This window comes from Calliopsis andreniformis, chromosome 10 (genome assembly GCF_051401765.1).
Source record: "Calliopsis andreniformis isolate RMS-2024a chromosome 10, iyCalAndr_principal, whole genome shotgun sequence".
Lineage (NCBI taxonomy): Eukaryota > Metazoa > Arthropoda > Insecta > Hymenoptera > Andrenidae > Calliopsis > Calliopsis andreniformis.
The window spans coordinates 18,804,044-18,831,495 of NC_135071.1; the positions used below are offsets into that span (position 1 = coordinate 18,804,044).

Genomic DNA, 27,452 nt, shown 5'->3' on the forward strand with positions numbered 1-27,452 from the left:
TTTCTCCACAATAACTTCAAGACTCACTGCATATATTTTTCTGTTCGAACAGATCTTAAGATTAGATGCTAGTTATGTAAATATGAAGTAATTTATTAATACACACTTCTCTCTTTATTTGATCCTTATTTATCTTATTGTTGAAAGTAAAATTAAAAACATTTCTTAAGATAAAATTCAATAATCTTCGTATAAGACTGTTTCAAGTGGTGTATTTCCGTGGTCATAATACAGTCCAAGCAAAAACGATTTAATATCGGAAGTGAGTGTCCAAAAGGCCTATAAAACGGTACGATGCGCTTTTACGCGTTCCTTGGAACGTTCCAGCGGAATTAGAGTAACTTGGTACTCGTTCAAGCGTTTCCATTCATCCCGACAGCATTGAATAACTACTGTGTGCCGATTATCTTTTTATCCCTCCTAGAAAATGGTCATGCAATCTTTGTTCTTGTCTTTGCAGTCTCACAGGCCATCAGTATTAGTAAGTTAATATTCCTACAGAATCGATGTACTTGTTATCTCAAATGTTTTCATTATAGACACGCAGCTCGCAGATATCAATCTTAAATGAGATTATAATATTGCAATGCTGTGAGAGACACGTTTCTGAGATAAACTGAACTCCTGATAACACAGGTTTGTTTTTTTGAAGATAGCTGGTGGGCCGAAAAATCGCCGATATTTGATCTACTGTAACTCCGCCAAAAAAAATCGCAGGGAAGTGAGCCTGGTCTCATTCTAAAGAGCAAAGCCTCTAGTTTAACATCCCTGAATTGAACTTGCTCGAAAAAAATTCTTCATTCCATCACATGCCAAAAGGGGAGACGCTGATTTTTCCCCGAATCTTCTCCAACTTCAGAGTGCTGCCAGGAACTTGATAAATTTTTTTTGCAATCTTTTACGATGGGAGATTAAAGCCTGAACCCTCCCCTTTCGAACGAGACCTCGGCGAGCTTTCTGCGATTTTTTTTCGCCGAGATATCGCGCTCTGAATGGAAAGTGAACCTATAGCCCTGGAATCACTCACTGTTCCAGAACCCGAAAAAAATGCCAATATTTGAGCTGCTGTAACTCCGCCAAAAAAAATCGCAGGAAAGTGAGCCTGGTTTCATTCTAAAGGACAAAGCCTGTACTATAACATCCCTCTGTTGAATTTGTTCTAAAAAAATTCTTGCCTTCCCGTCCCGTCGAGAAAGGGAGAGTGGTTTTTCGCCGAAACTTTTCCAACTTCAGTCATCTGTCAGGAATTTGATAAATTTTTTTCGCGACGTTTTCTTCAAGGAGATTGAAGCCTGAACCCTCCCCTCTCGAACAAGACCTCGGCGAGCTCTCTGCGATTTTTTTTCGCCGAGATATCGCTCTCTGAATGAAAAGTGAACCTGTAGCCCTGGATTCACTCACTGTTCCAGAATCCGAAAAAGTAGTCAATTTTTGAACTGCTGTATCTCCGCCAAAAAAAATCGTAGGGAGGTGAGCCTGGTCTCATTCTAAAGCGTAAAGCCTCTATTATAACATCCCTGAATTGAACTTGCCCGAAAAAAATTCTCCACCCTACCACCCGTCGAGAAAGAGAGGCAGGTTTGTCTCCGAATCTTTTCTAACTTCAGAGCATTGTCAAGAACTTGATAAATTTTTTTTGCGATCTTTCGCGGTGGTAGATTAAAGTCTGAACCCTCCTCTTTCGAACGAGACCTGAGTGAGCTCTCTACGATTTTTTTTCGCTGAGATATCGCGCTCTGAATGAAAAGTGAGCCCGTAGCCTCGGAATCACCCACTGCTTCAGACCCCGAAAAAGTAGTCAATCTTTGAGCTGCTGTAACTCCGTCAAAAAGAATCGCAGAGACGTCAGCCTGGACTCATTCTAAAGCGTAAAGCCTCTACATTTTTATCCCTAAATTAAATTTTTCCGAAAATATTTTAGTACTCGGATACAAGGCCTGAAAGGGAAGGGTGTTTTTGAAGTGTTTTTCCTTGAAAATACCTGGATACCTGATGAAGAAATAAACTTTTTCCCTCATAAATAACTCCATGATGTTATATAATTCAGTGACTGGGGCTTCAAATAATTTCTCACGAGAACTTAATCCTCTCAGCCCCTTCCTTAGTGACCCAGTATCTGAACCCAGGCCACTACGAAAATTCATAAATCGAGCAATAAAAGTACCAACAGTATACGTACAAATATTCTTCAGGTATAAAAGCCAACAGCATACTATAAGAAAAGGCCCAAGTGGATTCGTTCGCCACATTCACCGTCCTACCTGTTCCTCTCCCACCTGGTCGCGGAGGAACTCTTCCCCGTCTGGAGGAGCAAAACTCTCAGACGTTTTCCGATCTCCAACAGTTTCGAACTCGTCCTCGGCAACGTGTGAACTTGTTAGTCAACTAGCCTGCCACGTCTCCACTATTGTCCTCCTATTGTCCTCCTGTTTTCTTTTCTCTGAGAACACGAACCATCAGAAAGTAATTTACCCTCTGTATTCCCTTTTTACTAAAACAGGCTAACTCACAAAACTCACAAAAATACTTGAAGATATCTTTCCCTAACTTCGTTCGGTATATTTGGTCGAGTCGAGGAACAGTGCAATTATTTCTTAAAGAGAAGAGATAGAAAGTAGTTTCGCCTCGATAGTTGACAAGGGATCGCAGTGGGGTTCGATGTACCAGTGGTGAAGTTTACGGAAGAGAGCAACAGGTGTTTGGCCTTTAAGTGCAAGCATTGATCGAGAGTCGAAGAGGAAGATCGCTGACGCAATGAAACGGAAGAGCCTGTGCTACCTGTGGATCGTCCTGATCCTGAAGATAGAGGCTTTTGTTGCTGCTGAAGGTGATCCAGCGATCCTACCAGGAACTGATTTAACTCATTTTCAGCAGGTAAGGGAAACACTGGCTTTCTTGTTAGACTTTCTCACTATTGTGTGGAACTAAACATAAGATTAATATAGGTAGACGCGAGAACGCTGAGCGTCACTCGCGAACGTGAAAATATCGCGCTAAAATTTGAATAAAACATGAAACTGCGGTATTGAACAATCAAGAGTTCTAGATGCAAAATTATCTCGAGTCAGAAATCATTCTAGAAAGAAATTCCCTAATGATTCGAACGTCACACTAACAGAGACCGTGTGAACTGGAATCGCGATATCGTTGGAGATCTCTCTGTAATTTTCTAACTACATTTCTTCGCTGTGTTCGAATTGGTGGATAAAATAATTTTTATTTCTCAGCTCTATTTATACATCTATAAAAAAGGCAATTTTTCTCATACACAAGCAGTGAAATTATGAACACCGTTTCATTAATTACCTCTTACAACAAGCATCAGTGGGCACTAATTTCATTATTTCTTTACAAGAAAGTAATTATTTTTTTATTTCTTTACAGGGGGTTTATATGAGATACAATAAAATTTTCTTTCTATTAAGGAACACTAAATTAATATTCCCTTCCGATTTTTTTCGATTTCATGTATCCTTACTGTAGTGTTCAAGAAACTAAGCGACAAAAAAAATCGGAGTGACTCTTACCTAGTGATCCGTGCCAGAAATAAAATTTTATTACATCTCATGTAAACACTGTGAAGCAATAGAATAGTAATTACTTTCTCGTAAGTATATAATGAAATATTAAAGATCTTTCTGAAAGGAATCGTGTACCAAGGGGCAATTAAATCTGTTTCTAGATTTCTCTCATCTCAGTAATATGCGCAGCGTGAAGCGTATTGGCAATAGGTATGCAGATTTGATGAAATTACTCCAGTTGCTCTCGCTCCTGACGTAACCAGGCCACAATGCACCCTTTTGCGTCGCGGTCTCGCTATCTTTCCCGACAATCGTGAGCAAGTTTCACTGGTGAAGTGCTAAGCCCGCGAAAAAAGTATAGCCTACGCTTAATTATGCTCGCTCTGTTAACGCGCGACTTCCTCGCCAGTATTCATCTGCATCGTTCGCGATCCTTCTGTGTTTTCGATTTCACTTGTATAGTCACGCGCGATTTTAGTACATAACACCATTTAGGTACACGCATTCTCTGACTTTTACCACGAGCAAAGTATAGAATACCTCCATCAGCTTATGGGAGTTTCTATGACGCAAGTTACTCTCTTTATTCAGGATTGAATTGGAAGAAATTTTCCATAGAAATAGCATTTACTTTTGCAGACATAGGCCCAAAAAATTCGTATCATCTTGAAAATAGAATATTTTTGCAAATGAGTAGACATTTGACAGTGAAACTATACAGATTTTTATTCTTTATAATTTTTTGTGTGTTAAGAAAGTTTCAAGTATTTTATGGAGCAGTTTCTTCCCTCACTTCTCCTTAATTTTTTCTCGCTTCAAATTAAAGATCACTGAGGAAGTTTGGTATAAAGATTGACGACGATATAAAACACTTTGATTATCATCGCATTCTCCATCCAGCAGTTGTTCTATTCCCGAGAGAAATCTAGTGGTAATTAGAAAGAGATAGAGCGAGGCAGATACTGAAAATTGATGTTGCACGAGACAGAGATAGGGAGACGTAACACTAAGCAGAATTTCGCGAGAGAAGACAGGCAGAGGAGTCAGGGGTCAGTCTGTTAGTGGGTGAACATCTTGGTTCTACTTTCATACACGTATGTTACTATAATTCACCTTGCTGTACTGTGATTCTCCTATTTCTTGTTTGAACATGCTCTAAAACATGTTTCTTTTGAAACTGGGAAGGTATAAAAAGCGAAGAAAAGGTGTAATCGTTCTATTAAATAAATTAACAACCATTTTTTTCCAAATTTGAAAATTAAGAGATTCAAGGATTTTGAAATTCGGGAATTTTGGATATAAATTCAGAGACTCAGGAATTTAAGAATTCAGAAGTATAGGGATTCAGGAATTCAGAAATTTTCTCTTTTCTTCTCTAAAAAAATCACAAGACGAACTATTACCTAAAAACCTACAAATGACCAGTAAACAGTTTCTTTCATTTTATTACATTTAATTGCTTCCTCTTTCCTCAGACTTTCTTGAACGACATGTCATGCAAACTCTACAAACCTGTAAGACAGTAAAGTCCTTCAGACCTGTTTCACTCGCCTTAAGAAAAATCGCACTAATAAGCGTTCTCAAGCTAATCGCCAGTAATCGAGGATCGAAAGCGAGGGACCCATCGAGGATTCGCAATATCGATGCTAGTCAGTCGAAGATCCTTTCACTCTCGTTTACTTGGGTCGAAAAAAACCGAGGGCAATGCCGTCTCAAATGGGAAGAGTATTCCGTGCGTAGAAACGGAAGTATTAGTGACATCCTATCGACACCACTTCCGGTTTTTCTTTTCCCTACGGCTGCCTACGTGGTATCTGTCGACTTTCGATTTCACGGATGCTCACGAGCGACCTATGAAAACGTTCGTAGGAGAAATTGTTCGAAAACACGGTTCTTGTTCCTTGGTGTCACGCCGAGGAGAAACGTCTGCAGTTTATCGTCGTGTTTGCGATCACATTTCATTCAATTATAGAAGAAGATGAATAGCTGGAGGTAGATAGTGGGAAGACGTTAGCAAAAAAGCCTGTGACAGTATGAAAGCGAAAGAAACAGAAGAAAATCCTATTTCCGCAGATTTTATTGAAGATTTGACTATTAACACAGTAATTAAATTTTCACTCAACTTCATCTTTTGTAAAATCACAGTAGCTTTTCCAGAGAGTAAATTATACAGAATTTTCTAAGAAACTCATACAGGACTTAGTCTTATAAAAAGAAGTACTAATATCCAGGGCAGCATAATCTATGGAACGCCTATTTTTTCCGCTGAAGGATTTCGATGCATAATACCGTAATTGCATATTCGCACGAGAGAAACATCAGTATCGATGAAAGTAAAGCAAAAAATTGTTGTACTTTAATACTTCACAAATTTTGCAAGGCAGTAATAACTACTCTTACTTACAATACTTCGAATATCCTCGCGTGGTAATTATTACATACGATCGATCGTAAATGACAAATACAGAATATTTCTCATTGGATTACGAACGTGTTTTCAACTGACACGATTTTACGGTACAGTAATTATGTAATTATGCGAACGTTTCATGTGGTTGCAATTTAATGAACGATGCACGCGCTCCGAAGAAGGCGCGAAGGAACTTTCCTCTCGTTGTTTATCGATGAAAACTGTGCTTGTTATTCGTAGGTCGCTGGAAGGTTTTTATCTGTAGAGATATTTCATTCAGAGCGTGTCGGGGACGAGTGGAAGGCAGACTGCAAATTCTACTAATTATTTTCAATGCACATGGCACGTGTACTTTAAATATCATTTCTGTGTAGAATACACATTTTTATTGTTACTGTACATTTCATCCCTTTTTAGAGATAAGAAAAATTTGAAGTAGAATTGTATTTGTAATTTTGAAGCCTCTGGTCTGAACTGCACAGGCATTTTCTACTTAAGAGTTCTATTTGTTTTTTCTCTTTCGATTTTTTTATTGAATCCTTAGAATCTCGAGTCTTCTTCAGGTCGACATATCGATTTGCCTTTCTCGAGGACGCGACGCAAGATCAAGGCGAGAATACAGGACAATAGGTGAAGGTGAAGAATGCTCTATACTCTCTCACTTTCTCCAGAAACCTTAGCGATTAACTCGTCCTATTCAGAAATGAATACAAGATGGCTCATCGTTAGAAATGTCCACTTTATCACTTTAGAAATTGAATTTATAATTCTAAAAAATTGGCCAAATTTGAAACCCACCAGGTCCACAGAATTATCAACTTAATTCTCGTGTAAAATATAGACACATCAATTTTTCAATCCTCCGCGTGAAATTAGGAAGAATACTGTGCAAATATTGATGCAGCCTATTCGCTCATTAATCAATTTCTTTTTTCGTAGGCGTATACCAAAGGTCAAGAGACTTCTTCCTATTTGCATGCTTCTGTGAAAGGTTGGAGAAATTTATTCTTATAAAACGGAGAAATCGGTGTTGCAAAATTCAAAATATTTATTATATTCAGTCGTTACATTGTATTAGTGGAATACATTAAATAAATGAAATTACTGTACTACAGTACCGTGGAAAATTTATATTGTACAACAAATTATGCAGCTTTCGGATCGCATTCTTTGCGAAGAAACTATATCTATCGCGAAAGAAGATGCCTCACAGTTCACAGCTGTGAAATCGAAAGTGTAACTTCTGTGTGACCCGTGGGTGAAATTTCTCTTGCAGTGATAAAACTGAGGGAGCTGCACATCCTTCACTTCTAACGCTAGCGATCTCTGCAATAAATTCTGTACCAGCAAAGTATCGTTGAAATACGTACCTTTCAGGTGCAGACTGAGACTAATTGTAAGAGTATTTAACCTGCAACACTTAAGGATTCATAACTAGTAATATAAAAGCGTACCTGATTAAGATCTAGTAGTCTAGTCAATAGAAGTGCCTATGCAGTACGTCTAATAAGTAGAACAGAAAAAGGCGACAAGAATTTCCTCCTATGCAATCTGTCCTTCACGCCTTAACATGCAAAATTATATGAAAATTACACTAGTTCCAGTTTTTTCAGCGAAGGAAGTCGATGACTCGCTACCTTTCTCATTAGTATGCACCTTTCACCCTGAAATCGTTCTATTACCCATTGCACTACATGCATACAGTACAAAGTAAACCAAACAACTATCACGTAACACTTAATTACGCGGTAGCTCACGCATGGCATTGATTTTGTCATGCCATAGATATCGCTCGTGTGTGTCGAGGCTTATAGTGCAACGTCCGCTATTTATAGCATTGTCTAAACACTTCTGATAGAATTCTTTGCCAGTGAGGTACCTAATTCTAAGCAACTTGAATGAAGGCGTGTGACATATAAAAATTTATAGCATGTAAAGGATCTTATATAGTTAAAGGCTTCACCTTACAGATCATCCTTTCACTGTAACCGAACGATCCTGCATGCGATGGAAAGTAAAAGCGATCAAGCGGTAAAATACTTTCTAGAAAATATAAAGGATAAAAGTAGGAAGATACTTTCGGTCCGATTATTATGATCATGATATTTAGAGACTCTTTAAATCACATTTCCTTCTTGAATAATTGCTCGTAGAGATAATGAGCTGAAAACAGTTTGCGCTTAGAATTTAAATGGTATGCTTTGCAATTAGCTACTGCTTTTCATGCTAGATAAGCTTAATCGAAGTATGTACAAACATAATTTCTCAAATCTTTTTTCACCTATTAAAGTCCTATTGTATTTGTTAGCTTCTTCCATGGAAATAGAAATCTTAGGTGTAATTAAATTTTCTTCTAATTTCTAGCAAACAGAAGAATTATATCGTTTCTTTCTAAATAGACGGCGCTGCAATGATAGTCTTAATTTCAATTCTCATTAAGAGGTTCGTTTCCCCGCGTAAGAAGCGATTTGAAATTAATCAAGTAGCAATGCTAGTTTCGAAAGTCATGGGAAGAGGAACAGATGGTTCAGTTTAAAAATATTACCAACTTTCTCTGCACTTCAATGGATCCTCCTTGGTCAGGGACATTTTGATCACGTAAATTATACTTACGTGATCAAAACTTGTCTTAAGTCGTAATATGAATTTCATGAAGGCAAAGGATCACTAATATTATAATTGAGAATGGATGTGGAACGAGTTGCAGCAATATCAATAGCAAGGACGTCGACGTCCACTTTGAGCAACTCACTGCTCGCAGAAATAAAAGTTTTCTTTGGAACAGAGTGGAAGCGAAAGGTGGCAAAAATCCTCCGTCTGGGCAAATGCCAGAAACTCAATGGCCTGCTGAGCGTAAAAGTGAAGGAGCACCCGTTATATAACGGGAACTGCACCGCGCGTCTTGCAGTGAATGCACGCGTTTGATGGTGCACGCCGACTATTATGCAACCAGTATAATAAGGGTGGCGCGATGGCTGCATACTTGCCATGAATGTGTCGGAATTTCTTATTAGAAAAAAAATTGTAACACGGAAGAATCTGCCTGCAAATTAGAAAGTCGCCACTTTTTATGTTCGACAAAAAAGTTTAAGTACTCTTTATTGCGTCACTATCGAGTCACAACATTATCGAGAGAAGCTGTCAGAGGTGCACAAATAATTATCCCCTTTTCTGGCCAAAGATAACATTCTGTAGGATTTTGAAACTGCCTCGAATTTTTTCTTCATTCGTGCTGCATACTTAGTGCATTCCATATTGCAACTCCTATGATTTTATAACTGACAAGGGGAATGCAGAAATTTCAAATCGAACTTTCATAGGTTGTGCAACATTTTGTCTAGTATTGCAATGCGCTGAAACATTTTTTTTAATGAACTTTTTTTTTGTTACTAACAATAAGTGCATCTGTAAATTTCAAATTAGATCCTTCATTCTAAATTAAGTTGATAGAAAGTATCGATGACTGGGTCAGCATCGTTTACTACATCCTGTACCCTATACTTGTAGGTGAATAAAATAAATCTAATTGCAGTCGAGTAACTTGACTAATGCAAATGTGGCTGCAGTCATAATTAACTGCACTTTTCTATTCAACAGCCAAGCTAACTTTTCATTGTATTACGTTTCGCTAATAGCAGTTACCCTCCTTCCCCTACATTGTAATTCAAGCACAACTTTCTCGTTCCTGATCACATGCAACGTAACTTCATCGAGCACTGCTGTTGAACTTATCGGTGTGATCTCCACTGCCGCGTGCATAACCGCTTAAGGCCTTCTCCTGATACCAGACGAAGGAAATCCACGATCGCCATCGGGCTATAGGATCTGTCTGGACACGAGATAGTTGTTACGTGCCTGTGAGATCGTCAAAGGGAAAGAGATAGGAAGCCGCACCCAGAATAAACGGCGAGTTTTTCACATCAGCTGTGGGAAACCCGTGGCCACTGATCCGCAATCGCTGCAGCAATTGCAATAGCTCCACGTGTTTTAATTATATCAGAGAATGCGCTCGAAGGCATTGCTACTTTGTGATTTGGTGGTTGCCCTCTGGCGTGAATATTTGTGGCAAACCAATGGGACAAGATTAAGCTTTGAGAGCAGGTGCACGTTGGAAACTATGCAGGGTGCTTGACAGCAGGTGTCAGAAGTTCTAAAGAGCGATTTTAGATGTCAAAATAGGACGAAAATGAAGAATGACAAAATTGCCTTTAGAGTTTTGTGTCAGAGTTATTAATTATTGGAGAAATCTTTTAAATTCGCGTGAAATGTGTCTGACTTGAGGCTTATTCCACTGATTTTTCTATGACTGATTTGGGACTTATTCTACTGACTTTTCTGTACCTGGATAGGGACTTTTTCTATTGGTATTTCTGTGTCTGACTAGGGGCATATTCTACTGGCTGATCTGTGTCTGACTTAAGACTTATTCTACTGATTTCTCTGTGCCTGAATAAGCTACTGCAGACTAGCAGTAGAACAAGTTCGAGGTCAGACCTAACGATTAGGTACAAAAAAGTGGCTGGTATCATTTTCAGATACTTATCAAGGGTTTTACTTTACACGAAGGCATCGCTTTGTAGCATCTCGCGTGATAAAAAATTAATTTTTTTCGTTGTTAAATGTTGTCCTTATCTTGTATTTACTATGCGTGAATTCATGGTCATTATTACGAGACGAAAGAGAGTGAGACGTCATGCCGCATTAATTTGGTTGCTCGCTAGACGACGGAGTCAGTAGCGAACACTATCATATGGCTGACGTTTTAATCTTTAAACAATGTACATGTATGTACCATGAACGAAACATCTGTTTTATGAGTTTTTCTCAGAAACAAACTGTAGCAAATTCGAGGAACTAAGTAGCGTGACTTTCATTAGTTTGTAATTTGTGTTAATGATCCTACTGGCAACTTTTATCTACGTGGTGCATCGTATTGCAATTGCAGATTCTTATTTCCTGCATTTTTATCGCTATTACGTGAACACGAGACTATTAGAAAAGCGATTTTACTCTCACTATCGAATTTGATCAAGTATAAATATTCAGTTTTATTAGAATAATGAAAATACCTAGTTCCAAGCGGAAGATAGAAGAGGCTGTATTAAAAGGAGACTCGAAAGATAGTACAACAAAGTTTAATTTACATTTTAAATCGTCGAACAAATTATTACGGGAAGGCGCTGCGAAATGAAAACCACGAGGTGGTATGCTTTCTTAAAGCCGAGGAGATTGTCTCACAGCCTCGGCAGACTCACTATGGAAGGGGAACAATGCCTCGGTTAATTACGATGATCTTAATTGCTTCGGACTCTCTTTCTCGAGCAGAGTGAATCATTCATTTTGGCCGCGGTTAATGCACAAGACTTTTCTGCAATAATTACTCAATCTCTAGCTACCGATTATTGAATATTATTCGTGCTTTGCTTTCCTTTCTTTGCAAATAATTCTTTACAAGAAATTCAAACTGAACTACTAAGAAATTCCTACCCTAATTTCTCAAGCCTTTGCACACTATTTTCAGTGGATGCCTAATTGTTACTACTTCTGTTGCGCAATGAGCAGGCACGAAAATTTGTCAGAACAATAAAAGGCCGACGAAATCTGCTGACACCGCGTAAAAAGAATGCTAGTCTCTGCTCCACTTGCTGGTCATGAACGCAGACCACAGGAACAATGTTAGAAAGTAGACCAATTTACAAGTTACACAATTTTCCTCAGGGTCGGCCATCTCTCGATCCACGACCTCGTCTGTCGGCTTCCCAGCAGGCCCAAATACTCAGCGACGTCCAGCAACATCAGCAACGTTACCGACGTCCCCAGCAGGACCTTCCCTCTCGTGGTTCTCCTTTCTCGAGCTTCGACCACGTCGACTCCAAACAGCAAACCAGCACCTCCTATCCATCTCTAGCAAAATACAAAGTGGATCGAGCGAAGCAGCAACAGCTCCAGCAACTAGTGCAGCAGCAGCAACAAGTGCAGCAGCTGATTCAGCAGCAACAACAAAAAATAGCGCAACAACTCAGCAACACTAACTACATCGCGAATGTCCAGGCACAGTTTCCATCGCCGTCATCGAAGCAACAGCAGTTTCAGCCTCAGTTCAGCAGCCAGTACCAAAGCACCAATAGCCACTTCCAGAACATTCAACAAGACCTGTCACAGCCTTTGTTCAGCGACCAGCAGACGGTGCAGCTGCAGGAATATTTACAGAAGCAACGCGAGCTAGAGTTGTTGCAGAAACAGAGACAGCAATTGTTGTTAGAACAGCAGGAATTGAAGAGACAGCAGGAGCTTCTGAGGATCCAGCAGCTTCAGAAGTTGACTTCGACGACGCAGACGACTCCTGTGATTTCGGCAAGCACTATCCCTGTCACCACTACTTTGTCTCCTCTTCTTGTGTCGCTGCCAACAGCCAGGAAGATCACTCCATCAGAAACTGATCTCTTCCTGAAAGCCATCGCCACTCATCAGAAGAAGTACACCACGACACCCATCTCAAGTGCAGCCACTAGTACTACGACGACTAGTAGGCCATCTACTATTGCGACTGCTTCCTCCAAAGTTTATCAAGAAAAGGTAGTGACTACCTCAAACATCCCAGAGAATCTTCTGAGTCTGATTCAGGACCAGGAGAATCAGTTTATTCAGCAAGGGAAGCCGAAGCCACAGATTAAGGTGATATATCAGACTGAGAAACCAGCGACTGAGAAAAGTTCGAATAACAAGGGGAGATCGGCTTCCTTGGGCTCAGAGAGGGACGTGCTTCTGAAGCAGCTGAAGTTAGCCTTGGCTCAGAGTGTAGACGATGATATTAGGAATGTTAGTACCAGAGACATCGTTCTTCCCAATGGGAAGAAGATCCAGGTGATAAACGCTCCAAGTGGGCTGTCTTCCATTGTACCCACTGGCAGTTCCACTGTGTCGACTTCTACTTTAGCGTTAACTACCTCGACGACTACTATCAAACCACCGAAGGCTATTCTTGAAGAATTGACGAAGGGAGTGCTTCCTCCTGGAGCAGACTTTGAGGTGATCAGGCAGAAGAGCGATGGGAAGTTAGAAGAAATTGGAAAAGCACCGATCCAGAGTCTGCCAGCTAAAAAAGTTACATTTGTTGTCCTGGAGGAGCAGCCAGACGGGAGCTACAAGGTTCAAGGGGTGAAAGGGAATACAGATAAAGAGGGAAGCGATGTGGATTCCATTGTGGAGAAGATTAAGAAAGGAGAACTGAAACTACCACCGAGGTCTTCAGGTCCAACTACAGCTTCCTCGCTGCAGGGTCTTGAGTCTGGCCCTGATCCTAATTCGATATCTACGAAGCATGCAACAGTGTCAACTGTTGGGCATACTACCTTCAAACCTACCACTGTGAGGTCCACTATTTCGTCCAGATATACTGAGAGGTAAGCATGAAGAATCGCTATGGAAAAAATATCTTAAAATTATATCCAGGTACAGGTGACACTTGTATCAACATATTAGAGACCATGACTAGAGGATAAGTTTCCTCATTAGTCGAGGCCAGAGTATTTGAGTCATTTTTATGCTTAGAAGACTACTATCTTCAGATGGCTGTCTTGGCAAAATACACTGGTCTCGAGTGTATTAAGATATTTCTAAAATTTTAAGAATTTCTTGAGAAAGTCCTTTTATGGGACAGCTAGGTTCCTACTTACCATTAAACTATGGTCTGTTCTCTGTGTTTTATAGCAAACCCACAGAGTACTTCTCTCACGTCACCGTCTCTCCCAACTCTGTCTCTACGACCGACAAATATCTATCATCAGCATCAAGTGTTGCCAGTCACGTGTTCAACTCTTTAGGAATCCCTAACACAACGCCAAAATTGACATCGGCGAGTCAAGATAGTAGGGTGACTACAAGATATCCTACTGTGACCAGAAGTCACTTTATCCCAACCATGGCTCCAGTTAACGAAATCATCACGACGACTCCTTCGTCGGTGCCAACCACTTTCTCTCATCATTCAAGCAATTCTTACGCTCACTTCACCGTCAAGCCGCCCAGCGAAACTCCTGCAACGTTCAAATCAATTCCTACCACTGCAAGACCAGTGACCACCTTACATAATGAAAATATTATCTATCAGGATAGCTTTGAAAGGCCGAGTTCACCTCCCTCGACGGTACTGTCTGCGACGAAGAATCAGGGACAAGAAAGCCTGACCACGTTGCTGAGGAGAGAAGGACTTTTTGCTATGGCGAAGTATTTGAGACAGTCAGGCCTTGATAATGTGTTAAATGAAACTGGTGAGTAGATTTTGGATAAATTCTCAAGTTCTGTAACTCTCAATCTCTCGACATCTCAACCTCTCAGTCTCTCAATGTCTAAAATTCTCAATTTCTCAATTTTACAAACTCTCAATCTCTGTCTCTCAACTTCTCAACTTCACAAATCCCTTAATATTTGAATCATTGGGTTGCGAGAACATTCCTATTTGCGCTGATTCTCCTACACAACAAGGCGAACACTTTCTACAAACTTGTCAAAGCTTAGAAGGAAACATGATACACTTATGACAATTACTGGTTGCATCAACAGTGTTCTATTCTTCACACGAGTGCCTGCTCCTTTCCACCAGCCCCTTTTAGCAATCCAACATTCGTTTGAAAAATGTTCTCACGAATAGCCGAAGGTTTCGACACAGTTACTTCTTCTTAGGAACAATGACGTTCGTTCCTCGTCACTCCGAATCTTTAAATCGCAAAGGCTACTTAATTGCACTGTAGGATTATCGATGTGTGATACTTCGTTCACTATCACTATAATTGACCCATATACATAATTCACTGACCTAAATGAACGTTGCATCCTGTGTCTATCATAAACCAGTTGTCACTTTTGCAATCAGCGAATATAGTGACAATTAATTAATTGACTATCGCAGTCCATCAAAGGACTGGCTCTAATGGGAACGATGCTACTGATTGATGTTCCATTTTATATCTAATTTATGTTCTATCCCATAAAGATGGCGTTTGTACCGTTTTTTCTCTGAGTATCAATTAAGGACATCTGTAAATGACCTAGTTAGATAGTACGTACTTTTCCCCTGTATAAAAAAGTCGCGCACTTCCGTCAATTACAGGGCAAAGAAGCGTAACGGTGTCCCTTCTTGTCCAAGGATTGGCCGGATAGCAATTACGTATTACAACGATTGGGAAACATGCATTTATTGCAACATTTATAATAGATCTGTTCTATTATGTGTCTTATTGATTCAATTTGGCTGTCTCTTCACGTAACTTGCAGGATTAGTGCGTTGCATCCATTATCTGAATCAATAGGGCCATATAATTACTCGATTTGATATTCTACACTTTGTAGTAAAATTAAAGGACCACTAATTGTGGACCCGAAAATTGACGAAATTTGAGCTATTGTAACTTTGCGAAAAAAAGTAGTAGAGCAGTGAGCCTGGTCTCATTCTAAACAGCAAAGCCTCTAGTTTAACATCCCTGAATTGAACTTGCTCGAAAAAAATTCTTCATTCCATCACATGCCAAAAGGGGAGACGCTGATTTTTCCCCGAATCTTCTCCAACTTCAGAGTGCTGCCAAGAACTTCATAAATTTTTTTTGCAATCTTTTTCGATGGTATATTGAAGTCTGAACCCTCTCCTCTCGAACGAGACCTCGGCGAACTCTCTGCGATTTTTTTTCACCGAGATATCGCGCTCTGAATGAAAAGTGAACCTGTAGCTCTGGAATCAGCCACTGCTCCAGGACCCGAAAAAGTAGTCAATTTTTGAGCTGCTGTATCTCCGCCAAAAAAAATCGTAGGGAGGTGAGCCTGGTCTCATTCTAAAGGGCAAAGCCTCTATTATAACATCCCTGAATTGAACTTGCCCGAAAAAAATTCTCCACCCTACCACCCGTCGAGAAAGAGACGCTGATTTTTCCCCGAATCTTATCCAAATTCAGAGTGCTGCCAGGTACTTCATAAATTTTTTTTGCAATCTTTTTCGATGGTATATTGAAGTCTGAACCCTCTCCTCTCGAACGAGACCTCGGCGAACTCTCTGCGATTTTTTTTCGCCGAGATATCGCGCTCTGAATGTAAAGTGAACCTGTAGCCCTGGATTCACTCACTGTTCCAGAATCCGAAAAAGTAGTCAATTTTTGAACTACTGTATCTCCGCCAAAAAAAATCGTAGGGAGGTGAGCCTGGTCTCATTCTAAAGAGCAAAGCTTCTACTATAACATCCCTGAGTTGAATTTGTTCGAAAAAAATCCTTTACTTCACGTCCTGTCGAGAAATAGAGGGTGGTTTTTCGCCGAAAGTTTTCCAAATTCAGTCATCTGTCAGGAACTTGTTAAATTTTTTTCGCGACGTTTTCTTCAGGGAGATTGAAGCCTGAACTCTCCCCTCTCGAACAAGACCTCGGTGAGCTCTCTGCGATTTTTTTTCGCCGAGATATCGCGCTCTGAATGAAAAGTGAGCCTATAGCCTCGGAATCACGCACTGCTCCAGACCCCGAAAAAGTAGGCAATCTTTGAGCTGCTATAACTCCGTCAAAAAAAATCGCAGAGACGTCAGCCTGGACTCATTCTAAAGCGTAAAGCCTCTACTTTTACACTCCTCGACAGAACTTACTCGAAAAATATTCTTGATTACATGACACATCGAGAAAGGGAGAGTGGTTTTTCTCCAAATCTTTTCCAAATTCACAGCGCTGCCAGGACCTTGATAAATTTTTTCTGCAATCTTTTTCAGTGGGAGATCAAAGCTTGGACCATTTTCTTTCGAACGAGACCTCAGCGAGTGCTCTGCGATTTTTTTTCACTGAGATATCGAAGTCTGAATGGAAAATGAGCCTGCAGCCTCTGAATCACGCAGTGATCCAGACCCCGAGAAAGTAGTCAACCTTTGATCTGCTGTATCTCGGCGAAAAAAAATCGCAGAGAGCTCACCCAAGTCTCGTACGAGAGGGGAGGGTTCAGACTTTAATCTACCACCGCGAAAGATCGCAAAAAAAATTTATCAAGTTCTTGACAGTCGACTGAATTTGGAAAACTTTTGGCGAAAAACTACCCTCTCTTTCTCGACAGGACGTGAAGTAAAGAATTTTTTTCGAACAAATTCAACTCAGGGATGTTATAGTAGAGGCTTCGCCCTTTAGAATGAGACCAGGCTCACTCTCCTGCGATTTTTTTTGGCGGAGTTACAGCAGCTCAAAGATTGACTACTTTTTCGGGCTCTGGACCATTGCGTGTTTCAATGGCTGTAGGCTCATCTCTCATTCAGACCTTGATAACTCGGCGAAAAAAAATCGCAGAGCACTCGCTAAGGTCTCATTCGAAAGGAGAGGCTTCTAGCTTTAACTTCTCCTTGAATTGGATCGCGAAAAAAAATTATTAAGCTCTGTACAGAAATTTAAACTTAGAAAATGTTCAAGTTTGGAAAATCTTTAATTTTGCTGCGAAATGTATGTATTTTACATATTTTGTAATATTTTAGGTCCATACACAATATTCGTCCCCACTGACAAAGCATTTAGGACACTTCTAGTACAGCTTGGTGGCCCAGAAAAGGCAGAACAGAAATTCAGAGATAATCCAAGACTTCTCAGCGGGGTAGGTAAAAAGATCCTTTGATAATTTTGCATAATTGATAATATTGTGTATCTCAAAATGCAGCTTCTCCTGCACCATGTAATACCTGGAGCATTCCGAATCGATTCTCTGCAAGATGAGATGACTGGAGTTAGTCTAGCTGGCACCCAATTAAGAGTAAACGAATATGCCATGCATGATCATGAGTGGAACGATATAAAGGTATGCTCCCATCACACAGCGACTTCATAATTCTACAATCCGATGTAGATCAACCTAAGATATAAAATTTCAAGAGACACTGATTTCTCTATCATTTTACCCCCATAAGCAGGTAACAACTATAAATGGTGCAAAAGTCGCGCCAAATAAACGCGATATCGAGATTCCTCAAGGCATCGCCCACGCTGTGGACAGAGTCATGTTCCCTCTCCCAGTGGGCGATTTGGTGCAAACTTTGCAAGCTGATCGGGAGAGAAGATTCACCACATTCTTAAAAATGCTTTACATTTCTGGTCTCCAAGACACTCTATCAGGTAAAATCGTGAAGACAATTTTTTTAAGACTGTCAGAAGAATTCCTGGAATGAATGTACTATTTTTTATCACTTTAATATCTTTCCAGGGCCCAAAACTTTTACTGTCTTCGCTCCAACGGACTCCGCTTTCGATACAGCTACCTCGAAAGATGGAGCACCAATATGGACCGAAGAAGATGGACCCGAAGCTGCAAAGACCATCATCTCCAGGCATATCCTGCCATCCACCCTCTACACAGCGGGAATGAGGTATTATTTGCAGAAGGACACCCTTCGCCCTCAGTCGCCTGTTCACATTCACAAAAATGCTGGTAAGATGTTTTACAAGATTTCCTCCTTCTTCGAATAGCAATTAATACCTCCATATGCAGATGAATTAAGGGATAATGGACCTCTGCTTTATCTATGCAATTTTATCTTTCTATTTTCTATTATATTTTAGGTCGAGTGAAAGTAAACGAGGCACATGTCATAACGCATAATGTGCCAGCAACAAATGGAGTTCTACACGCAATTGACGGTATTCTATAAATGTACAAATGCGGCTAGATCATTAGTTCTGAAAAGTTACGAGTTTGAGCAAATAAGTACTTGAGTCGCAGGCCAATTAAAGTAATTAGATCTTTGCACTTCTCTGTCGCGTTTAATTTCTCGTGTATATATATTAAATACTAACTTACTAAATTGTGAACTGTAATAAGTTATTGCTTTGTTATTTTTAAGTATTTTGTAAATTCGTGTGTTCAGTGTAATTATGGATTTGATACAATTTTTTGGAATCTTAAAAAGTTGCTAGCTTATTTTCAGAAAAATAGGAATGGAACTCTAGGATTATTACGGATTCAATAATTAACAAATCAATGAGATTTGCCATAGGTACTACGAAATTGTATAAGAAAAACATACTTTGAGATATACTCGTATAAATACTAATTTAATTAAAATTAATTATCATTGTATAAAATGATTATACATTACTATGATATAGTATTATTGTAGCATGTATTATTTTATAAATAAATGTACAGTTTTTCATAAATTATCAATTTTCCAGTCACATAGGAAAGATACAAATGGTACAGTTACATTTATAATAAAATTATCTTTATTTTCAGCTAATGAATAGTTTACAAATAGAACATATTTATTTATAATTGCATACAATATAGTAATTCTAGAATTTCTAATAATTCGCCTTGTATTTTTTAATTTCGACCATTATATGATGAATATTTGTCAACTGAGCACGCGCATTCGGTGGTAGAATTTTATGAAGTCTGTGATAATATTGCACTAATTGTGTCATTGCACGTTGTACCAATGCTGTACCGAGTACCAAACTAGGAAAAGATTTCAACACTTCACGATTAATTTCTTCTAATGCTCGTTTCCAATTATTTGTAAAAGCCTGTACAAGAGCTAAAGCTTTTCCTTCTTGTCTCTTTAAATCATCTGTTTGACCTTTTTCGATCAAAACTTCTGATTCCTTGACTAACTGTATCATGCCACCAAAGTGTGGACTTAAAACTTCTTCGACATATTCCGCGGAACGTGCGTTTAATTGATCTCTGAAACTTTCTGCTTCCTTTGAGTTATCCCGTGTTCTTTCCTAAAATATGAAATCATAATTAACTATAATGTTGATACGGAGACACAATTTTTATACTAACTTTAAATATATTCCCTTACCATTAGAACACCAAGAACTAAATCGTAGTTATTGATCAGAAAAACTAATTGCTCAATTCTATTAGGAAATATAGTTGCCATTCGCAGTAGGAAGCACTGAACAGCTTCTCGCAACTCCGCCAATAACTGTGTTGCGCCTTCACAAGGAAATCCTTCGACTACACTAACCATTGCAGCACTAAATTCTGCATACCTTCGTGTAATCTGCAAGCAAATATTTTAGACATATCTAAAATTATTTTTTTTTGGGAGTAAAACTTACATAATGTGGGCCAGTTTCTTTACTGAGTTTCAGCGGATCGCAGTCCTTTATGCTTTGAATGTTTAATTGAAAAACGCATTCAAATCTGGAACAAACATATTTTAAGCAAACTACTAAATTAAGGGAGTAATTAGTATACTACTAATAATAGTGTTTTATTAATACCTAGGCCAAATCACAGATGTCAAATTGTCCCAATATCTGTCCAAAGCAGGCACTGCCCTTTTATGACAGGTGAGTTGATAACGCATTACTAGATGTAAGCAGAGAAATAAGGCAATTGTGTCGTAGCAATCATCCACAAAAGACTGGAGGTTCTTTACCATTAAATTTAATGTCTTTCCCATTACCTGCAAAGGTACATGTATTTACGGCATTCATTTTTATCTCTTTTAAAAGTAAAATATAAGGATACTTACCTGATTAAAAATATCCATCGCTTGCGCACCACGTACTTTAAAAAATTCGGTTAAAAATAAATATTCGCGACAAGCATTATCTACAAGGGCATACTGTTCACTTCTGAACAAGGCTTCATAATGATACTATAGCAAAAGAGGTATAATTAGAATTTTATATTTATTTCATTACTGTAGTACTAATTCTTGTGCTCACCCTTGTTTTAGAGGCAGTATGTGGTACAATTATGGGTGCTTCTAACTGTGAAGTTAAGACCTCACCTCTATTGCCTATAGAAAACACAGTACCTCTGTGTTTTAATGTAGTCTTATGGAAGATGCCTCTTCCTGCAGTATCTTCCACTCCCATTAAATCATCTTTAGTAGCTCCTTCCTCAAACTGTATAATTTATGAAGCTTTAAATGAATTCAAAGTCTATTCCTAATTATCAGTTTCTGAATAACTTTTATATTACCTGCAATTTCATCAGTCTTGAAGAATACGATTTAAAGTAAGAGTAATATATTTTACTCATTGTGCTAACGTACTCTCCACAAATTTCTTCTGCTACATTTCTTTCATTTGCTAAGATGAATTCAAAAAAGAACTTATACTTTAACATATTATTCTGGGGCACTTGATAATTAGTCATTGGTTTCCTGAATTTATAAATCTGTTCCAAAAGGTATGTTCTAATTTTTGCCATTGCTTTTACTTTCAATTTTTCTAATATGTCTTTCACATCTAAGCATGATTTTGCTTCTTTAAAGGTTTGCTCTTTTACAAAATTTATCTTGTGATTCAGTGTTTGCAATTGTGTCAGAAATTCTTTTTCTGTTACAGGACAGTCCATAATTCCGCTGCAAAGGTGAACATTTTTCTTTCTTTTTTAAATGAAAAATTAGAATACTTCAACCACCAATTACCAATCCAATACTTACGCAATTAGAGCTTCTGAAACTGTCATATCTTCAATAAATTGACTAATAGGACCTCTAATTAATTGTCTATTAGATAGTTGCTGGCTCATTGCTACAGATTTACGTTGAAGATAAAGTATTTCTGAACTTATACTTCCTAAATCTAATTGAAAACTCATTAACATTGATTCCATTTTCTGCAAAAAAATATGTTTGACAATCAGGATGACAGTATGTATGACAAGCAGTTGACAAGCAGTTGACAAATAATGACTAACCTCTAAAATATTATCGCACGCAGCGATTTGATTATGAAGGCTAGCTATATTTTCACTCTCCTTGATATAATCCTGAATAGACTTATTTTCAACCTCCTTCAATTCTTTTTCGATCTGCCTAGAATACTGACGTAAATCTGTGCCAGTTTTCAAAACTTCTTGAACAACATCATCTCCGAGATCCTGAGGCAAGGCTACCTCATTATCATCGAAGATATCAATTTCACCCGACATTTTTCGAACTTGTTTCGATTCTCAAATAATTTATTTATTATATATATTTTAGCAAAACCTTCCTCGTTGCATATTGTAACTCATAAACCTAAAGGACGGAGCTGAAACTACGAAACGTCATCGTGAAACAGTTTTCAGCCATCTTGTACTGCAAAATTAATGCTGCCATCTTTTTTTTAGTGTCATCGTTAGATGGCGATACCGATTAATGCTCGATAGTTCACAGTTATCGTCGTTAGATGGCCATAGGGGTTAGTTCCATTAGTTTGAGGTTATCACCTTCAGATGACTATAGTGTTTCAATAACCGCGGGTTAATCAAATTTTTTACAATTTATAAATACGATTAGAGCACTAAATAAACAACTTGCCTCACTTAATCTCATTGTAAATAAGTTGCAGCTATTCTAGAAATTCTACAGATCATAAAATCTCAAATCTGTTAGATACATTAGGAAAAGGTATTATTGAATAACATTTATTATTTAATATTTCTTTATCAGCTTTATTATAATTTCTATTTTCATGCAATGTTTTACATAAGTAATTGTAATTTACAGTAGCAAAATTTTTCGAATCAATCATATAATTTTCTAATAATTTTCAATTCTTTTTATTCGTTTTTGAGAATTTATGAACGTATGTGTAGACGTGGACAATTCGTCATAGTTTAAAAATAGTATGGAAAAATATTAATCATACAAATATATAAAATTAACAGAATATATTGCTTTTAGTGATCTATACAAATTTAAATATTATCGCGCGCTTTGCTTCGACGTTTTAACAGCTATTTTATTTTTGGCAAGTAGTGATCCTGTTTTTCTCTTCTTGATTTGAGAACGTCAAAACATAACCCCTTCTCAAAGCTGTCATTTGACTGCATTTGACAGTTTCGTAAATTATTGAACATGTATTCTCATATTATGTATTTCAATGTTGTAGTTTATTCGTAATTACAATAATTATAAGCTCTGTTATTAATTTATTTAATATCGATATCTCACGACAGCAATGATGTTGTTTGCTGTATTCATAGGTGATATTTCTGTTACATGCTTTAAAATATGTAGATTGTTAAAATTCATCAAATGTTAATAATCGGATGTTAACAATCTTAATCTCATTTTCTAGTTTTAAATATATTTATTGTCATAACAAAGACACAATCATCTAACATGACTTCAAGCAGCAAAGGTATAGTTCATACAGATTTGACTGCATCTTGCAATGATTTCGCAAAAGCTTTTTACAAAGTAAGTGAAAACATATGCTAATAGATTTTTTAACACATTAACCATTTCACTGTTAATTTTAGGAATTATGTTTTACCAGTGATGAAAATATTGTTAGTTCACCATTAAGTGTGCATATGATATTATCATTACTTTCTCATGGAGCAGAATCAGAAACTTTAGATGAACTTGTCAGTGGTCTCTGTCATCGTGAAAAAAATGCCATAAAAAATCATTATGCATCTTTAATAGCTGCATTAAATGTAAGACTACCAAACTAGAGTTAAAATAAAATTGAATATAATATAACATAAAAACTTATGTATTTATAAGGAATTGGAAAATGTTAAATTACACATTGCAAATGCAATGTACCTTCAAGAAGGATTTAAGATGCTAACAGAATTTTCAGCTGTAGGAACAGACATGTATCAATCTATGATTTCAACATTAAATTTTAAAAATAATGTACATGCAGCTGAGCAAATTAATACTTGGATTAAAGAGACAACAAATAACAAGATAGACAATCTTATATCCTCAGGTGAGTTTTTATCTAAATATTTAAGATTAATAATAACAATGATGTTAACGTTATTTAATGATTACAGGTGACTTTGATGAAAACACAAGATTAGTACTTGTAAATGCAATTTATTTTAATGGTGCATGGTTAAACAAATTTGATACAAAGAATACACAAAAGAAAGCATTTTATGTAACAAAACATGAGAAAAGGCTAATACCAACAATGTTCAACAAGTCTAAATATGATCATGGTGAAATACCATCACTGAGAGCAAAGTTTATTGAAATTCCATATATGGTATGTTTAGATGTATGAATCTATTATGTCAAAAGCTTAATGAATGTATTACAGAACAAGGATATTGTAATGATTATAATATTACCAAATGAAGTGGATGGTCTTTCACATATACAAACTCATTTTTCTTGGGAAATACTTGCAAATACATCGAAATTTGAGACTGAGATTGAATTGTATCTTCCAAAATTTAAAATAGAATTCACAGTAGATTTGGAAAACATTTTACGCAAGGTATTAATGACACATTTCATACATAAAACATTTAAAAAATTTAATTAATCTCGCTTATATTTTTTAGCTTGGTCTAAACACAATGTTCGAAGACAAAGCAAATTTTAATCGCCTCTCTAATGTACCGCTGAAAGTCAGCAAAGTTTTGCATAAAGCAATGATAGAAGTTAATGAAGAAGGCACTGAAGCTGCAGCTGCAACAGGTGATTTTAATTTTTATGGGCACGTATATGTATACACTCGATATAGATTTTATTTACATTTATTGTACAATGCCTTTTCTTTCAGCTGTACATATGAGGCTTCGACGCATGATAGACATGCCAGAGCAATTTGTAGTCGATCGGCCTTTTATGTTTATAATTAAATATGAACCAAATAATATACCACTTTTTATCGGAAGTGTAAAAGACATAAAACACAACGTTACTTTTGAAAAAGATGAGTTATAAATTTATAAAAAATAATATTTACATTTATATAAATATTTTAATACCTTAAGCATTTATTTTACACATACAAATTAATATAAAATTTAGTTACAAACATTAAAACACTGTGAGCAGTAAACTGCATTCTTTGTCTTAATAATTTTTACTTATAATAATCAAGAATCCTATTGACCAACTCGTCTTTCTTTCCCGACATTTTCAAACTCAAAGTTTTTAACATTTCTTTCAACTGTAGCGCAGTGTAACTGTTGAGCTGTTGAAAAGATGAATTTGTGAAATTTATTTAATCACAGTTTTATTAGTCCGTATTTTTTTATCAACGTACCTCTCTTTTTTCTGCAATATTTCTAATCTTTTCTTCAGTGTAAAATACTATAGGAGCTCTACCTGTGTCATCAGCTTTTTTAGCTTTCTTTTTTGGTGGCGCGTCAGTGCATTCGGTTACTTGAAATATCTCATGATATTTAATTAACAGATCCTTTATGAGCTCACGCATTTCGTTAGGATCTCGTACTAAAAATAAGATTTATAATTATATTATATTTTTTAGCTCATACTTAAAAAATTTAACTCACAAGTATTGTCAGGTGGAGGATCTTGTGGCTCAAAGTCTAAAGCCAGGGTTTCTATATTTTGAAGTTGTACTTGAAGTTTGGGATTTGGAAACAGATCTGGATTATACTCAATTGTTAATTTCTCAATTATTTTTTCTAACACTTCAATTCCATTTGGATCACTTGGAGGTTTATGATTATCTTGGTCATATATGTATTCTTTACACTTTTCGTTGATTTGTCGAACGTTTTCTACAAAAGAATTGCTCATTTTTATTATTATTCAATATCAATTTTTTTGCAAAAAATATGGGGAGCCTAAAAAGGTTCTTGTAAATACTAAGCATAATGTATGAATATGTACCTTTAAATGGTATTTTATATAAATAAAATCCTCCTGTCTTTGCACTTGGTATCATAGCAAACAGATTTGTTGCAGAACACTCTCTTATTGTTACTGCACATACTATCATTAAATCCCTTGAGTCACATTTATTAAGCAATGCACCAAACAGTAATTTATTATCTGAAACGAAAAATTATACATATTTCAATATAATTTTATAGGATACTATTTTCGGTATACGTAGATAGTTACCCTGGCGATTGCTTTTACTAGGTGTGACAAAATAAGGAGATCCAAAATGATATAATGGCGAACAAAAAATAGGTTTCACGCAAATTAAATCAATGCCTGGTGATCGTGTTTTTTTGAAAGTTTTCACTTCATCTTGTGTAAAATATATTTCTCTACCACCAAATTTTTGACACTTTTTTATGTCAGTCTCAAAAATTGGTGTTACTGAAAGACTATTTTCTTCATTTTCCTCTTCCTTCTAAAATATTTATGTAAAGAAAGATATCAAATAATACAAATTTGAACCTGTTAAATTAAATGTTAAGTACTGCAAAAATTTCCAAATTTGTACTTTTACTATATTGTCACCAACCTGTACTAAGTATCTATATGGAGTCAATGGAACATTGCTTGCTTTGCTCATGGACACTTTTTTTACAGACTGAGTTTTACTATAAATGAAATGGAATGTGTTACAATACTAACAGAAACTTGATTAATATAGAGAAACACAGAATAACTTCATTTCTTACACAGAAATATTACGAATAGCTACATCTACAATCACATTTCCTCCAAGCCTCCAAGGTAGTCTTGCCATATTTCTAGATGGTAACTTTACTTGTGCCAATAAGTCTTCCAGTGATTCCCTTTCATAATCTTCAGAGTCAACTTTTTCAGACAAGATTTCCAAGTCTTTGTAAAATATATCATGATTCCAATTTTTGCCCAAACCAATAATAGACAATTGAAGTCCTGTATCACTGTAACTTGCTACCTGTACTCGTATTCTATGCTGTTCATCCTTATTTGTCAAAGGAGGATTGTCTTGACATGTAAAGAGAAGTACTTTTCGCATTGGCATAGTTATATTAATGGAAGAAAATGCTCTAGCAGCATACCATAACACATCATGTAATGGATAAACCATAGAAGAAGCATTATCCTTATAATATTCCCACTTTTTTCCTTCATCTAAACATGAAACACAGTAACAGTTTATTCAATTCTTTCTAAAGTACTTTAGTATAGTAAATAGCAAAAAATTTAGTAAACTATCTTTAAAATTACCTATTTTCATTATTTCTTTTAAATCATCTATAGCAACAAGTTTTAATTTTTGTAGAGTCTTTACATATTTTGTTTCTGAATCTGTATCCCATTTTTCAGTACCAAATAATATCAAGCCCATCCAGTCTTGTCTGTTCCAAACCAATTTTTCTTTCAGAATATCTTTGTATTTCTAAACCACAGATAATAAATTGATATAACAAGAAACAATGTGATGCATAGGAAAAACAACATCGAAGACCTTAAATTACAGTACCCTTATGCATTGCAAAAAGTATGGAATTCCCTCCTTTGGATCATTTTCAAACATTGGAGGTGTGGCATCAATTATGAAAAGTATACCATCTCGAATACCATATAATTCTTTAGGATCCTCTTCAATATCTTCCTGACTCTCAAATTCGTCGTCCATAAAAGATGTCATTTTGTAATATAATAAATCTTTTATATTTTAAAGCTTTCCTTACTATGTGCGACTTCTCTTTCGTCTTTATTTATCTAGGTACTGTATACTTCACAATACGTATGTACGTGTGTTACTTTTTTTATTATTGTACTTTCTCGACTAGTTAATATCAAAAGGTGATAACCAATAACAACTAATCACTAAGTTCAATACAAGGTGTCATATCAAAACTATTAAATTGGCGGCTGAATCTTACAGACTGCACAGTATG

At 36.9% G+C, this 27,452-nt stretch overlaps 4 protein-coding genes across 6 annotated transcripts; 2 read left to right on the top strand and 2 right to left on the bottom strand.

Annotated features, from left to right (window-relative positions):
- The first annotated feature begins 2,754 nt into the window (after window positions 1-2,754).
- LOC143184497 (uncharacterized) lies at window positions 2,755-18,591 on the top strand. The gene is made up of 8 exons (XM_076386772.1): window positions 2,755-2,874; window positions 11,650-13,334; window positions 13,642-14,201; window positions 17,413-17,528; window positions 17,592-17,729; window positions 17,842-18,043; window positions 18,132-18,356; window positions 18,488-18,591. The coding sequence occupies exons 1-8, from the start codon at window positions 2,755-2,757 to the stop codon at window positions 18,574-18,576; spliced, it is 3,135 nt and encodes a 1,044-aa protein (XP_076242887.1). The 3' UTR covers window positions 18,577-18,591.
- Window positions 18,592-19,078: 487 nt separating this feature from the next.
- Window positions 19,079-21,944, bottom strand: Vps52 (vacuolar protein sorting 52). The gene is made up of 9 exons (XM_076386578.1): window positions 21,594-21,944; window positions 21,337-21,512; window positions 20,871-21,255; window positions 20,612-20,794; window positions 20,416-20,541; window positions 20,162-20,346; window positions 19,997-20,081; window positions 19,735-19,938; window positions 19,079-19,654 (listed from the first exon to the last, which is right to left on the bottom strand). Exons 1-9 carry the CDS (start codon window positions 21,825-21,827, stop codon window positions 19,229-19,231), a joined length of 2,004 nt encoding a protein of 667 aa, XP_076242693.1. The 5' UTR covers window positions 21,828-21,944; the 3' UTR covers window positions 19,079-19,228.
- A 287-nt stretch (window positions 21,945-22,231) lies between these two features.
- LOC143184386 (antichymotrypsin-2) lies at window positions 22,232-24,696 on the top strand. Of its 3 annotated transcripts, none has more exons than XM_076386581.1 (8): window positions 22,232-22,287; window positions 22,961-23,082; window positions 23,145-23,324; window positions 23,395-23,605; window positions 23,673-23,887; window positions 23,942-24,121; window positions 24,189-24,324; window positions 24,410-24,696. In XM_076386581.1, exons 2-8 carry the CDS (start codon window positions 23,005-23,007, stop codon window positions 24,571-24,573), a joined length of 1,164 nt encoding a protein of 387 aa, XP_076242696.1. In that variant the 5' UTR covers window positions 22,232-22,287; window positions 22,961-23,004; the 3' UTR covers window positions 24,574-24,696. The 3 variants fall into 3 exon arrangements, with proteins under 3 accessions (XP_076242696.1, XP_076242697.1, XP_076242695.1); XM_076386580.1 differs by lacking the exon at window positions 22,232-22,287 and adding an exon at window positions 22,739-22,865; XM_076386582.1 differs by lacking the exons at window positions 22,232-22,287; window positions 22,961-23,082 and adding an exon at window positions 22,573-22,630.
- Window positions 24,693-27,448, bottom strand: LOC143184384 (X-ray repair cross-complementing protein 6). Its single transcript, XM_076386579.1, has 9 exons — window positions 27,032-27,448; window positions 26,776-26,947; window positions 26,238-26,679; window positions 26,078-26,156; window positions 25,726-25,963; window positions 25,492-25,653; window positions 25,149-25,379; window positions 24,899-25,086; window positions 24,693-24,826 (listed from the first exon to the last, which is right to left on the bottom strand). Exons 1-9 carry the CDS (start codon window positions 27,197-27,199, stop codon window positions 24,716-24,718), a joined length of 1,791 nt encoding a protein of 596 aa, XP_076242694.1. The 5' UTR covers window positions 27,200-27,448; the 3' UTR covers window positions 24,693-24,715.
- Window positions 27,449-27,452: the final 4 nt, after the last annotated feature.